The 15,123-nt window shown below is 51.7% G+C and overlaps 2 protein-coding genes across 2 annotated transcripts; one reads left to right on the plus strand and one right to left on the minus strand.

Annotated features, from left to right (window-relative positions):
* Positions 1 to 6,725: 6,725 nt before the first annotated feature.
* LOC123353238 (chemokine-like receptor 1) lies at positions 6,726 to 7,604 on the minus strand. Its single transcript, XM_044994209.1, has one exon. The coding sequence runs from the start codon at positions 7,602 to 7,604 to the stop codon at positions 6,726 to 6,728; it is 879 nt and encodes a 292-aa protein (XP_044850144.1).
* Positions 7,605 to 12,272: 4,668 nt separating this feature from the next.
* LOC123353202 lies at positions 12,273 to 14,156 on the plus strand. The gene is made up of 2 exons (XM_044994142.1): positions 12,273 to 12,378; positions 12,734 to 14,156. Exons 1-2 carry the CDS (start codon positions 12,330 to 12,332, stop codon positions 13,501 to 13,503), a joined length of 819 nt encoding a protein of 272 aa, XP_044850077.1. The 5' UTR covers positions 12,273 to 12,329; the 3' UTR covers positions 13,504 to 14,156.
* The last annotated feature ends 967 nt before the right edge of the window (positions 14,157 to 15,123 follow it).

Here is a 15,123-nt window from a genome sequence, read left to right on the forward strand (position 1 = left end):
CTGTGGCGAAGGGGCCGGTCTGGATACCGTCGCCTCTGGGACTCTGCGCTCCGACGCGGGGGGCCTTGGTGGAAAAGGCACCCCCTGGGCCTCGTACTGGGCCCATGGAACCCAAAAGCCCCACGGTTGTGCCCCTTGAGGATGGTCTCGTGGGGTGGGCGGCAGGAGTCCGTAGCCATCCATGCCAGAAGCGACCGACTCGGGTCGAGAAGGCCATGGCGGTGCCGAAGCGCTCGCAGAGTGCGCTGCTGAATGGGGCAGTCCGTCCCCGGGAGGCAAAGAAATGCGAGGTTGCTCCGGCCGGTACCGGGAAGGAGACCGGGAGTGACGTTCGCCACGGTGCCGGGAGCTCGACCGGTGCCGGGAGCTCAACCGGGATAGAGATCGACGGTGCCACGAACGTCCGCGCGAGTCACGGTGCCGGGAGCGGTGCCGGGACGGCGATCTCTGATGGCGCCGACGCGATGGCGACCTGGATCTCGTGCGGCGTCGGGAGTACGACCGGTACCGCGATGACGAGCGGTACCGGGACTGCGACCGGCGTTTTGATGGCGACCGGTACCGCGAAGGCGAGCGGTGCCGAGATCGCGAGCGCCTGGATGGAGACCTGCCACGGGACCAGGAACGAGACCGGAACCGGGAGCGTCGTCCATGCTGCCTGTCCAGGGACGGTGGCCGGGTCATTCTAGCCGGCTTCCCCGCCGACACGACAGCCCGCACCGGCGGTGCCTGGGGCCGGAGGCCTGGTGCCTCTATAAGCTGGATCAGGTCTCTTGCGGAGGCGAATGTCTCCAGCGTTGATGGTAGCCGGGGCTCAACCGCGGACGGTACCGGGGAGCGTGGCGGTGCTGGACTCGACGGGCCTTGCGGCGCCAGAGTCAAGGGTCCGGTGCACGGCTTGTGCACGGGCACCGCGGGTGCCGCAGGCTGTGCAACCGCTCTTGCAGAGTCCTCAGAGCGGACCTGAGCTACTGCTTTCGCCTGTCTCTGCTTCTTCTTCGGCGAAAGCGAGCGGTGCCGCGACTTCGCAGCTGCCTTCTGTATCGGCGGCGCCGCGGAGGTGGAGCGGCTCGGTGCCGCCGGTGCGCTCTGCACCGAGGCAGTTCGTGGTGCCGGCGCGGACGGTGCCGGTGGTCGAAGCGACACTTCCATTAGGATCTGCTTCAGGCGGATGTCCCGCTCTTTTCGGGTCCGCGGTTTAAAAGTCAAGCAGATCGAACACTTGTCCGTTCTATGCCCTTCGCCCAGGCAACGGAGACAGGCGTCGTGCGGGTCTCCGATGGGCATAGGCTTCTGGCACGCCGCGCAGGGCTTAAAGCCCGGTGCCTTGGGCATGAGCCCGCACCGGGTGAGGTAAAAGGGGAACCCCCCCCTTTTCACCTTATCTATACTAACCAACTATCTAAAACTGTAAAACTAACTATAAAACTAACTATATACAAGAGAGATGGAAACGCTAGGGATCGTGGAGAACGAAGAGTACCCCACAGTTCCAACTGGCCGTCACGGGCGGTAAGAAGGAACTGAGGAGCGGACGGGCCGGCTGGGGTATATATTTAGCGCCATAGCGGCGCCACTCCAGCCGGCCCGCCGGAGTTGCTAGGGTAAAAAGTTCCGAGATGCTGTGCACGCACGGCGCGCACACCTAACTGGAATGCATAGGAGCAATCACTCAAAGAAGAACAATTCCATTTCAGTGAATTTGGGGGGGATTTTCTGTCCAGCCACTGAACTGAAACATCAATGATTTGTTCAGCTCTAGCTGCGCAAGGCACAGAATTATTAACAGCGCGCAAGTGAAGACAAGAGTCTAGGGCTCCTCGTACCATGCACATTTCACCATGTTAAAGGGGTCTTTTGAGAGGCTGAAAAAAAACCCTCTGTAGCAGCAAATCTCAGAGCTTGGGTCTACGGACTTGGGCTAGTGGGGCTCACGCTGCAGCACTAAAAATAGCAGCGTTCCCACTCAAGCTGGAGTGTGGGCTCTGAGCCCCCCTGTCCCCGGCGGGGTTTCCAGCCCGAGCGGGACTGTCTCCACTATAGTGTGAGCTCCTTGAGACTCACTGCAAGGGTCGGGGTTTGGGGTTGTTGTTTTTTTGCAGTGTAGACCTAGTCCCTGATGCTCTAGGGGAACCAAGGTCCAGTAAGTGGCCTTGCTAGGGAAAGGTTAACAACAATTGCGACACTGTTCCGTTTTTTTCAAAAGCCCTTAAACAACCCACTTGAGAAACCATCGTCTGTATAGTCAGTTATAACTGCTAACCAACTTCCTCTAAGGAGGCCAGCGGCTATTAAGAGTGATTGCACGGGGGGGAGGGAGAGTCTCTGGAGGATTGCCAGAACTGGAACGGTGTCTTTCCCAGCCATTGAGATTCATACTACAGGTTTAGCTTTTGAAAAAAAATCCAGCCTCACTCACAAGGTCCCTCGTGCTTCACAGAGTGTAAATCCACCCTTTCCTGAGACCACGGCCATTCCACTGACCACGGCCGTACTCAGGTTGAAGAGTTTTGAGAATTGGTTCTTCTCAGCATTCTGGAGTAAACCAGCTTTATTTTTTGTAAACTGTTCACCACATGAACTGTGCCACTCATGATCATTTGCTTAAAGGAGGCAGAATGTTTGCACTATAACGTTAAGAACTTCCCTAAACTTTTCCCTTTAGGGGCTGACTCTTTTGAGGCCCAGTCTCTGCCTGTAGTAGGTGAATATTTTTGGCAAGCTGGAGCAAAATCCCTGTAGCTACTTCTGACATAATAGGAGGGTAAAAGAAATGCATTTCCCTACCCCTGTACAACAGGATCTGTGTGTGTGTGACGGGGTAACACCAAAATAGCGAAAGTTCAAACTTACGGCCCAGTCCTGTCCCCGTTGACGTAAATGGCAAACACTCATGCTGACTTCTATGGTTCAGGCTGAAGCTTTTGGAGACGAAAGGGACTTGTGTTCAATTTGAAAGAACCAGGCTGGATTCTGGCCCCCACTGTTCTCGTGATGTGTGAGGACCATGGAGTGCCTGCAATGTCCCCAGGGCAGGAGGGCCCAAAGCCCTGCACTGCCCTCCTGCACAGCTCTCAGAGTAGGGGCTCTCTGGGGGCAGGAGTGGGAGGGGCTGAGGGACTCCTCAGTCCAACCTTTTCTGGGCAGCAGAGTGGCCCACAGGGTGCCGTGCAGCCCTGAAGATGGTGGTAAAATAACAATGTTCTCGTGTTTGAAAATGCACAATGGGGCATTTGTCGAAGAAACAGGAGGCTGTTACCTGTGCTGTTAAAATGCTGCCCAGGCATTAACTGGACAGCTCCTGGTGACCCGAATTTACCAGTTCAGCTGCTGAAGTAGGAGATTGCAAAATCAAGAGGCTTAGGAGCACTTAGCAGGTGGTGGCGAAGCCAGTTAGTGCAGCTACCATCCTGGCTTCTATCTAACCCACTCCTTGGTGCTGACAGACTGCACCGGTGGGAGCTGTCCCAGAGCCAGCCTGCCCCCGGAGATCTGCCCAGTCAGTTGGGCCTGGAGAGCTGCCACGGACTGCCAGGGCTGTATTGGACAGGTGCCAACCAGGTTATTTGAGCTTCTTAACCCTTTACAGGGAAAGGAGGGATTTTATGCCACCCTTAGCTGTGTGTTTATGACACTTTCCCAATCCCCATGCCCACGGTTTCTGCCAACTAATCAAATATCCCATCCCTAGCCCTGCCGTCTCTCATTTGCTCCCGGGCCCTACGGGCTGTTCCCTTGAAGGGCCAATGAGTCTGATCTTACCCCCCTCGCTCGAGCCCAGCATCTTGCGCCACTGGCTCTGTCCAGTACAGGGCCGGCTCCAGGCACCAGCTTATCCAGCAGGTGGTTGGGGCGGCAACTCCGGAGCGGGGCGGCACTTTCAGGTATTCAGCAGCAATTCGGCGGAGGGTCCCTCACTCCTGCTTGGGGCGGCAAAACCCCTGGAGCCGGCCCTGGTCCAGTAGAACCAACAAGTCTGTCTTTACCCTCCCATCATTGTCCAGACTTTGTAGCCTGCAACTCCTGCCAGTTTATTGTCTCATTGAAGTCATGAACATTTCTCCTTTCCCTCTGTGAAAGGCCTGCCCCCCACACTGGAGATGTGTCTACCATACGTGAAGATATGGCCCCCCAAGGCTGAAGTATCTGACAATCATTCATATCCTTAACCTCCAAAACCCCTGCAAGGAAGGGCAGTGCTATTATCCCTCTCTTACAGATGGGACACTGTGGCACAGAGCAGCTCAATAACGTAATCGAGGCCACACAGGAGTCTGTGGCACAGCAGGGGATTGAGCTGTGGTGTCCTGAGTCCTAAGCTAATGCTCTAACCACTGGACAATGCTTCCTCCATAACCTGAGTCCCAAAAGCCACCCCTGGAGGCATGAATGTAGCAAGTAATAAGATCAGAGGCGCTCCCAAGCTTTCTCAGACTTTATGTACAGCAGAGACATCAGTGGAGTAGGCTTCCAGTGGTTGTACTCAGCTACTGGTTTGCTGGCTGACAATAGAATAGCAAGTGAAGGCTGAGAGTTATCCAAGTCTCCCAGTCCCAATTAATGCTCCCCTGCACTTCCCTCCCCCAGCCAGGGCTCTCAGGTTGTCCTCCCCAGAAATGTCCGCCATTCCTGGCCCCCGCTAGCAAATCACAAAGGGTTTTCCAGAGGAAAGGACTGGCAAAACTGGATTAGGCCCTAGAGCCATTTCCTCCAGTATCCCATCTCCAGCCCTGGCCAGCACCCACTGCGACAGAGGAAGGCGTAAGAACCCCACATTAGCCGATGTGGGAATCTGCCCCCATGAAAGTCTCATCCTTATCCCTAACAGTTAGACACTGGGTTAATCCCTAAGCACGAGGTTTTAGAGCCCTTCCAAAATTTGCAGTGTCAGGGGCCATGTAAGTACCGAAGAGAGACAGAGCAACATCAAGTGAGTCGGTTGAACCAGTGCTACAGACGGGTGGATATTTGTTTCAGTTCAGCAGGGGTGTATTTCAGTTCGGATAACGCAACATAAACCTGATTTGAATGGAAACAAGAGCCTCCACACAGGGGTTTTCATGGTAGAACTAACTCAGATTAAAGTCCCACCATTGGTCAAATAATGTATCTTTCTTGTCTAGACAAGGCCTGAGAATCTGGGCCTCTGTTTTCTCTCTCTCCGCCCACAACCAGGACCCAATCCAAGTACAACAAAGAGCTTCTACTGAGGCCCCTCTTTGCCTCGCTGGACACCCCACCTTTCACCTGTCGCCGGCGGCATTGCTATATTGGCACAACTCTTTCATGCAAGAGCTCTTCTGAAAACACACCCACACCTGACAGCCTGTTCTCCCTGTCTGCCTCGTTCATCTCTGGCAGGCATCGATCTCATGCTGATAAGAGCCATGGGTCCTGCTTCCTCCTCTTAATGACTGACTGTTCCCAGTCTTAAAAACCAAGTGAATTGTCCAGTCGATAAACAATAGGAGCCTGTTTAGAGTCTGACCGGGCATCACCTCAGAACAAGAGCTTTAGCCTGCTGGAGAGAGTAAAGAGCACAGACACTCTGGGCTCCCATGGTCCTTGTGGCTGCTGCTCAATAGTCTCATCGGGTGCTCCTGACTCCCACCAGCCCCTCACAACCACTAGACCCCATTTCCCTCAGAGATGGGGGGAGAACCCAGGAGTCCTGACACCCCCGCCCTCTGCTGTCTCCCACTAGATCCCAGTCCCCTTCCAAAGGTGGATAGAACCCAGGAGTCCAGATTCCCAGGCCCTGTGCTCTAATCCTTAGACCCTACTGCTCTCCTAGAGCCGCGAGATCTGCTTTGCAGCATATTGTGCATATACCTGCAGCACCATCTTTGAGAAAGCCCTCGTGTATGTCCGTGTGGGGAAATAGAGCGTGTATGTCCGCAGCGCCCCTCTCGCATATTGACCTTTCTCCTGGCTCATCTGGTCCAGCTCTTGTCTTTGAACTGCACTGTGGGCTGGGCTTTGAGCCTGACGCACACTCACATGGGCGAGGGAAGCTGCAGGATTAGACTCTGGTACACTGGAATTTGTTTCCATCTGAACCACAAGGGCTGCTGCTAAGACAGACCATCCCCAACACAGAGCCACTGCAAACCATTTCAAATGAGAGCATCACGGGAAGAAAATCACCACAGCTGTTCTGTGAGGCTATTAGATGTCCACACTGAGCCTAGAAAATCATCAGGGAAGCAAACACCAGAGAATGCTTCAGACCAGCATTTTCATGGCACAATAGCAAAGCATTCTGAGCAAGGTTTGGTGTCAATGGTCTGATCCAGTCCCCACTGATTTCGGTGGGAAGACGCCCGTCAGCTCAGGCCTGTGGTCAAGTGCCCCAAGCGCTGCAGGCCCAGCCGTTTTGTATGAAAAATATTGGTCATGAATTTAGATCCCTTTTTGTCTAGTGATCCCCCCACAGCATGTGCCATCAGCAGGGATTGAATCTAGCACCTTCAGCACCACACTTTAAGCACAGATGTTAAGAAGCACCTAAGTTTATTAGTAGTAGTAAGCTGTCATCTTCTTGTACAGTTCAGTTACTACAGGGGGACACAACACACTTAGGAAGCTCGTTATCTTGAGCTAGCATATAGTTTGTGACTGGATCCCATCTCCCCTTGAACATTTCTCCCCTATTCAGCTGGCTCTCCTGCCAAGTGCACAGCATTTTAGTAGTTAAATGCATTTTCCCTGCGGCCCATGAACTCCTAGCCCATGGAAAGGAAGACGATGGGAGTGAGGCAGCTGTGAAAATAGAGCAGGCCATCGGCAAAGAGGATGCCCATGTCCAGGGATTTTTCCATCACTGAATGTAGTGCATCACCTGAGACCTGCAGGAAGTAGAAGACGTGATATGGGAGCCAGCAGAGATAAAAGATCAAGATCAAGACAAGGTGGACATTGAGGAGCTTCCTGGACTGAGTGAGATGGCTTCTCAGCTTGGCAGCTAGAAGAATGTAGCAGGTGATGATCAAGGCTAATGGGACCAGGAACCCAACCAGGAAGTGGATAGCAACACGGGCCATCATCCTTTGTTTTCTCAGAAAAAGGTTCTCTTGGACACTGTGCAGATTGCCAGAGGTGACGTTCCATTCTGAAGATGAGCTCATGGAATCCCAGAGATTACGGTACTGCAAGCTCAATGCAAGGGATAGGATCCATATGACCAGAATAACCAAAGAAGCCAGACGGGGCAACCTGTGGTTCCGGGACCATACAGGGCAGGCCATAGAGATGCAGTGGTTGGCGTTGATGACTGTGAGGAGGAAAACCCTAGTGAACATGTTGAGCAAGGTGACAATAATGGTCAATTTATACATCACACTGCCCAAGGACCAACGAAAGCCCAAGGCTAGGTAGCTAACTCTGAAGGGTAGGAAGGAGGTGAAGATGAAGTCAGCAATGGCCATGTTAAGGAACCACATAGGAGGGACTGTCTTCTTCTCCTGGAAGCCAGTGATGAGGATGATCCAGCCATTACCCACCATGCCCAAGAGGAAGGCCAGGCTATAGGCCACCATGAAGATTATGTGAGTCGTGTCCAGGAGAACTGGATTATGAATAAGTGCTGCTTCATAGACTGCCATCTAGGTATGGGTTCAGGCAGTGCAGATCTTGTACTGACCAAACAAAGAACAAATATAATGTCTCTGAAAGCTTATCTTGATGAGGATAAAAGGTCAGGCGTGCTGGAACAATGTATAGTGGGGGTGCTCACAGCCATTGCACCAAACTATAACCCTGTTTATGATGGAAACCACTTCAAGCCAGAGGCTGCAGCAGCACCCCCAGCACCCCTAGTTCCAGCACCTATGTAAAAGGTTGGGGGTTTAGCTAGCAAGTTGTAAATAACACACACAAACTCTAGGTTAGCTCTATTAATAACTCTAGAAAGTGCTAAGATGGCCAAACAAAGGACAAATTGCTGGTCTACTCTAGAGTGTGCGAACGCTTTTCTTAGCATGTGCTCACTAATCACACTTCTTGGAAATTTTTTATCAAAGTGATTTTTCAGGGACAAATGGTGTTTTAGTTGAAATCGAAATATCTAGAAAAACATCCTGATTTTGATAAAATTTCCTTTTGGAAAACAAAACAAAGTGAAGCATTTCAACATTTGCAGAATGGAATCTTTCAATTTTTTATTTAAAAATGAAATTCATTATTTTGCATATAAAAATGTTAACATTTTAAAAGGTCAAAGTTGAAACAAAAGATTTCAAATGACCTAAATCAAAAAAAAATTCAGAATTTTCTTTCATTGGAAATATTGAATGTTTTTATTTGTGTTTCAGTTCAGAGTGGAATTCTTTTTCATAATCACAGCATTTCCTGAGAAATGAAGTATTTGGTTCCTGCCCAGCTCAACTAGCTAATATGTTCTAAAATCATTCCACAATATATCTTCATCCATACCATCCTAATGAAGGCAAGTGAGTGTCTATAGGATTTCTAAATGTCTCACAAGCTACCGAGGAAATATATAAACTCCCCTCTGCATCCCAGGACCAAGGCAGAGCTCTGAGAGGTTCAAATTTTCAGAGCAATTGGCACTAACATTTTAAACCCAACTTTGCTAAAATAAACCCCAATCCTATGGATTTGATTAGGGCTTCTCAATCTTTTTCACAGAATGAGCCACGGCTTAAGAGAGACTGTCTCATAGACACCTCCCTGCCCATTGGCCATTTCCAGGTGAAAACACCTCCCCTATCATCTCCACTTTCATTCTCATTCACTTGACACCTGACTTCTCATTCCTCATCACCCAGCCACCACCATCCCCACCCTCCAAACCTCCATCTACCCTCCCATTTCCCCTTACCTGGCCCCACCAGCTCCCACCTCCCCTCACATTCCCCCTCACCAAACCTTGCCTCCCCTCCCATTCCCTCTTGCCTGACCCCACCTGCCCTCTGGTTGCCCCTTGACTGACTCCCATCTCCCCACCTGGTCTCCAACACCCAACCCTGTCTCCCTTCCCATTTCCAATCACCAAGCCCTGCCTGCCCTCCTGTTCCCCATTGCCTTGCCCTCCCTAATCTCCCATTCATGGCCTCATAATGTCGCTGTGGCAACTACAGAAATTGCTGACAAAATACTTTTCAGAAAACATTCCATGTGTCTCTGGCTCCTGCTACCATGATTTAGCTGCTAGAAATAAGACGGGTCAGCAACACGGAACCAGCCAGCTCCCTACAGACCACCAGCAATGGCCCCATAGAGCCTATTCCCAGTACTGATCCAGCCTCCGATGTCCTGAGGCAGGGCTGAGGGGTTTGGTACCTTCTTACCTGCGTGTTGGTGGGATGTGGCTTCTAAGGGTTAATCTCTGTCCAGGGCCAGGTCCCTGACACAGTCACTGCAGTCTGCACAGACTGACTCTGCACGGGGCAGGAAGCTCTTCTTTTGTGTGTTTCTAAAGGGAAGGATGGGGCGTTCGTGACTGAAAGGTGCAGGAGGGATTGGTTTTGATGGTCTCTACTGAGTGTTACAGACCGGCAGTTGTCCTGTGATTGTGTTACAGACCGGCAGATGTCCTGTGATTGTGTTACAGACCGGCAGTTGTCCTGTGATTGTGTTGCAGACCGGCAGATGTCCTGTGATTGTGTTACAGACCGGCAGTTGTCCTGTGATTGTGTTACAGACCGGCAGTTGTCCTGTGATTGTGGTCTTCTAAAGATTCCTTAACACTCACATTTCCTCTGTTGTGTGGAATGCTGAGTCCTAGTCTCCTGCTTTAACCACTAAACACCGTATCCCTCCCAGAGTCAGGGAGAGAACCCAGGAGTCTTGTCTCCCAGGTCCCCCTGCTCCAGTCCACTAGACCTCACTTCCCTCCCAGCAGGGGAGTGCACAGAAATTTACCTTTGACCTCTTGTTTTGCAATCACACCCGCCCAGGCCCCAGCAGGAGCTCACTCTTCCCTCCCCCCAACCGCAGCCCCAGGGCTGGACGAGTTCTGTGCCCCTGATGATTATTGGGGGCTCGGGGGGAGTGCCCCTGCTTGCCCTGCCTTGTGCGCACTCCTGTCTCCCCCAGTTGGGAGTAGAACCCAGGAGTTCCTGCTTTAACCTACTAGATTCTGCACCCTGCGAGGCACTGAGAATAGGCCCCAGGCGTCCTGACTCCCAGCCCCACATCTCTCCCCAGACAGAAGACTGTACAGCTTTTTAAAAGATCATTTCTGATTGGTCTATAACTTAGGGCTTGATGCAGAAATGATGGGTGAGGCTCTTTGGCCTGTGTTATGCATGAGGCCAGACTAAATGATCCTAATGGTCCTTTCTGTCCTTAGAAGCTATTAATCTATCAATCACTAGGCCTCACCTTCCCCCAGCACTGGGAATAGAACGCCGGTGTCCTGGTTTACAGTCTCACTGCTCTAACTCACTAGATTACATTCATTAGTCCAAGAAACTCTTGAGGATTGATACAGAAGATACAGAACTGGATTTGGATATACAAGACTAGTTCGAATTAGTCTGTTGCACAAATCTTACTCGGGATCCATAGGGTCAACAGAGAAACTTTCCCTATGAAGAGCTCTTGCTTAACGGGAGATCTATGGAGAAAGAGCGCTGGGATGACAAGGGGAACTCCTGAGTAAAGCTGGCCTGCAGTGGGGGGAGGAACGGGAAAGAACATCCTGTACCGGTGAGAGGAGTTCTGAGAGAGACTGGAAAGACCAACCTCTGCAGCAGCAGTTGGCTCAGTAGTAGATACTAGGCCAAGGCCTGCTCCACCCAATTCAGGACATTTTAACCCCTGAGAAGCCTGAGGGAACTAGTAAGCCAGTAGTACTAAGATAGACAAAAGGATGGACGTGTATCTACTGTGGACAGCAAGATCATTTAGTACAAGACTGTGAGAACTTACCTAACCCCAATTTAGTGCACCAAGAGCAAAGCTGCCTGCTGGAGGATTTGTGTGATGAGGACAGCCAGCAAAGCAATCACGTAGATGCACAGAGTACAAACTGGGTCTCAGGAGGACAATCCTGGGGAAGACTCAGCATACCACAAGGGTTTCAAACACCAAGACCATAGCTTGGAAGGACAAATGCCCAAGATTCTATTCCCATTAATTGGAAAGTTTTGCAGTGATTCACTTCCTGGAGTCTGGCCCTAGGCCCAGTCAGGGTGAGGAGTTGAAGGAGAAATATAAGACCTGTCTATACGTACGAGAAAGGCCAAAGTTTTTCATGTCCAATGGGGTTTTGTACAGAAAGATTCAGAAAAGAGAAGATTTAGGATAGCTAGTGATTCCCTACACTCATTGAGACAGCATTATAAAGAATCCATGAGAAGATACGCACCACATGGGAATAGAAGAAACACTAGAGTTGGCTAGAGGTCAGTTTTATTGGCCTCAAATGACCTGAGCCGTAGAAAAGAAATGTCTGCAATCAGAACTCACTACTCAGTCAGAGGAATTTGACCCAAACAAGAGGAGTCAACTTCATGAAGATCAACTGGAAGGGACACAAACCAGGGAAACTTCCCACCACAGCATCTGTAGAGAGTACTGCAAAGGTACCTATTGGATCTCACAGAACATGGAAAGATAGAAGCCAACCAGTCCAATTTGGGGACCATCTCTCTCCTTGTTATTAATCCAAGGGCTGGAATGTAAGGAACACTATACTTTGGTTTGCTGACAAGGCAAGCGTTTGGGAAAGACTCAAGATGCTGCCGTACTTTTTAAGCGGGGAAGGTGACACATGCTACGTGTTATGAAGACTGAGACCTCATCTCAGAAAGAAGCTCAGAAAGCAGCAGGTTTGCTCTGTGTGCGCTAACGTGTAAAGGCTATGCTGAAAGCTTGTATTTAAATATATGCAACAGCACCAAAGTGGAGAGGCTGTATGAGGGCTAGATTTACTACCAAATAGCTTGTATTTAAAAATGATTCAGAAGTATTCCAGATACTATTTGCAGGGTGTTTGCATGTTTTCGGTGTTAGTTCATAAGACATTGCACGAGGCTCTCTCTCTCTCTGAAGCGGCCTGGGAATTGTTAACACCTATGTTCAGGGTTTTACAGAAAACAGCCCTGAGGTTTCACTCTGTGCAACCCTTTCTGTAAAGACTGTGCTTCGGCAAAGAGCTCAGCTGAGAAGGTGCAAGAAAGAGGGGTATGTAACCAAGTTATACATTCTAGTGGTGCAGAAACCTTTATCCTGTAATGTGTCATCTTCAGCTATCACCTCCTCTCTCCTTTCTCCTGTGTGATGTCACCCCAGAGCCCCTGACGTTTCCCAGGCGATTGTAGTAAACAAGTCCCTGGAGGTTCTGCTATGCCATGTGAGTAATGGCTTCCTCAGCCCCAGGCCAGTTCAGTTACTCACCTCAGAGCCAAGGTACTGAATGAAAAATACAGGGGATGGGGTGTGGGAGGGACCCAGTCGTTCCTGGAGCTGACTAAGAAGAGGGCATGGTAGAATAACACGCAGGCCAGATGGCTCTCCCACTCTCAATGGAGGTGGACCATGCCCATGTTCAAGTCAGCCAAGACCTTCTCTGCCTCCCGACCCACCACCCCAGCCTACATCCCTTCTGCTGTCTCTCTGCCTCTCACCCCCATCCTCCATCCCCATCACTGCTCCTCCACTCCCTTTGCTGCTCTACGTTGGTCTCCTCTCCACACAACACTGCCTGTTCCCTCGTTCCCCTCCCTGGGACTCTCACCTTGTTGTTTTGGTTGTACCTGTGCAGGCAATGGAGGGAACCCAGCTGCTCCTGCCTCCAAGCCCAAAGGAGGAAGAGGAGGGAGCAGCCAGCAAGAATTCCTGCTCCCCCCACCGCCCATCTTCAACCAGACAGCTCTGCCAAGCCACAGCCCAGGGCTCATCTACAGCCTGACGGATGCCACAGTGTCCTCGCCCTCGGGGCTGGTCCAGACCCTGCCGGGGTCCTTCCCAGACATCTATGATGGAGACACCAAGAAGTGGGAGGAGCATTTCCACAGCATCCAGAGGGCCTACAAGGAATTTGGCAAGGATGATGACTTCGCCATCCGGGTGCTGACCGAGGACTTCACCCTGCCATTCCCATTCACCTGGCCAGCTAAAGGTGAGGCATCCCTGCAGCCATCCTGTGACCCCACCGACTGCTCCGGCTTCGACTTCTTCCTGCACCCAGGCAAACCCGTGCCTCGGATCCTGCAGCCGCTGCATGCCACCACCCAGGCCTTCTTCAAGAAGAGACGTTTGGAGCAGCTGGCCTTCAGCTATGCCAGCCAGGCTTCCCAGGGGCCACCGGCACAAGCAGCCACTCCCCCGATGCAGCCAGATGTTGTGATGATCACCAGCCTGCCACATGTGAGCACCTCCGCCATGCCTGGAGAACCCACCTTCCTCCTAAAGGATGGCAAAGGCCTGAGGAACATCCAGCCTGCCCCTGTGGCAGTCTCCAATCCTGCCCCACCGCAGCTAGGAAATCCTGGGTTCCTTACCCCAACCACATCCCCTTTAAACCTTCAGTAATGCTCCAGATGTGTATGAACCCAAACACGGCCCATCTGACACACTCCAGATGTTTATGACCCCTCCACACATCCCGTGTGAACACTCCAGTGTTTATGAACTCCAGTGCAGCCCGTCTTAATGTTCCAGATGTTTATGAACTCCAGCGCTGACCATAACATGCAGTGATGCGCCAGATGTTTTTGAAGCCTACTGCTGCTCACCTGGCCACTCGGGGTATGTCTACATTGCAAAAAAACAACCCCATGGCAGCGAGTCGCAGAGCCAAGGTAACTGGTTTGGGCTCATGCTGCTGGGCTAAAAATAGCAGTGTAGACATTTGCACCCAGGATGGAGCCCAAGCTCTGAGGCCCTCTCCCCTTGCTGGGTTTCCAGCCTGGCATGGAACGTCTACACTGCTATTTTCAGCCTTGTAGTGTGAGATCCGCAAGCCCAAGTCAGTTGACACAAGCTCTGAGAGTCGCTGCTGCAATGTAGACATGCCCTCAGTGACGATCCAGATGTTTGTTGTCTAGCTGGGATCTGTATGTTACAGCCTGGGTTGAAAGTTTAATAAAAATCATCCTATCTGCTGAAGGGGGACCCTACCAGCCTACCCTGTACATGGAGAGAGCATCCCGGGGAGAAGGTTAGTAAAATGGAATCAACTTGGACTCATATTTGGTCTTAAAAGCTGTTTCTGTCAAGACTGATTGGGCTCAGCTGACAGAAACATAGATCCTCTTCCACACCACAGCCAGGTCTCTTGCCATGGGACGTCAGAGACAAGTTGTAGGAGGCTCAGTCCCGTTACCAGCAGGACAGGTGTCAACACAACTCAGCTGCCCTTTTCACAGGCACCTTCAGCAGCAAGATCAGGGATTAAAATAGGCCCAGGAGACAGAAGCTGCAGCATCCCGACGACAGCTGGTCCAAAACTTACCATCAAAAATGGTATGTCCCAAAACCAGAATATTTCCACTCTCAAATGCCACCAGGGTGCCTCATGGGAGCTGTAGTTTGGGGGACTCGTGCTTTTGGGCTATGCCCCGGTCAGACTCCCATGATACACCATGGTCATACAACTGCCATGATGCACGGCCTCCCCTTGCTAAGCGAGGCGCTAGCAGTCCATCGTGTCCAGATGGGGAGCCTGGTCCACTCAGCAGGGCATGAGGCACCATTTCAGAATGGAAATACTGTGGGGGGGGTTCCCAAAAAACTCCAAATTTAACCCCATTTTCCAGCTCTAATCCAGACTTTTCTTCCTCTCCAACTGGCAGGTCCAGCCCCTCCTGGCCCCTGCAAATCCATATCATGGGTGTGTCTCTGGGGAGCTGAGCTCTGAGTCATAGGGGGTGCATTCTGAAGATGAATGCACCACACAGTTCCTAAGTTCTGCCCCCCCTCCCAGCACTGCCGAACCCCACTGTGACACTTCCCGGGGGTACCCAGGGCTGGACGGCACCCTGCTACCCTCTGCTCTTACCGTGAGAGAGCCGCCGGTGCTAGCCAGGGGCCGTCTCCCCAACTCCACCAGCCACAGGCGACACAAGCAGTCAAACCTCAGCCTGGGCCGACCCCACGGTCCCTCTGCAGGTGAGCGACAGGCGCACTCCAGCTCCCAAGCCTGCCAAGCAT

Source organism: Mauremys mutica, chromosome 19 (genome assembly GCF_020497125.1).
Source record: "Mauremys mutica isolate MM-2020 ecotype Southern chromosome 19, ASM2049712v1, whole genome shotgun sequence".
NCBI classification, from domain to species: domain Eukaryota; kingdom Metazoa; phylum Chordata; order Testudines; family Geoemydidae; genus Mauremys; species Mauremys mutica.

Excerpts from the sequence above, each read along its gene's own strand:
- LOC123353238 (XM_044994209.1), bottom strand. The coding sequence starts at position 7,604 with ATGGCAGTCTATGAAGCAGCACTTATTCATAATCCAGTTCTCCTGGAC.
- LOC123353202 (XM_044994142.1), top strand. The coding sequence starts at position 12,330 with ATGGCTTCCTCAGCCCCAGGCCAGTTCAGTTACTCACCTCAGAGCCAA. Across the intron at positions 12,379-12,733 it reads TTACTCACCTCAGAGCCAAG|GCAATGGAGGGAACCCAGCT; the intron begins GTACTGAATGAA and ends GTACCTGTGCAG.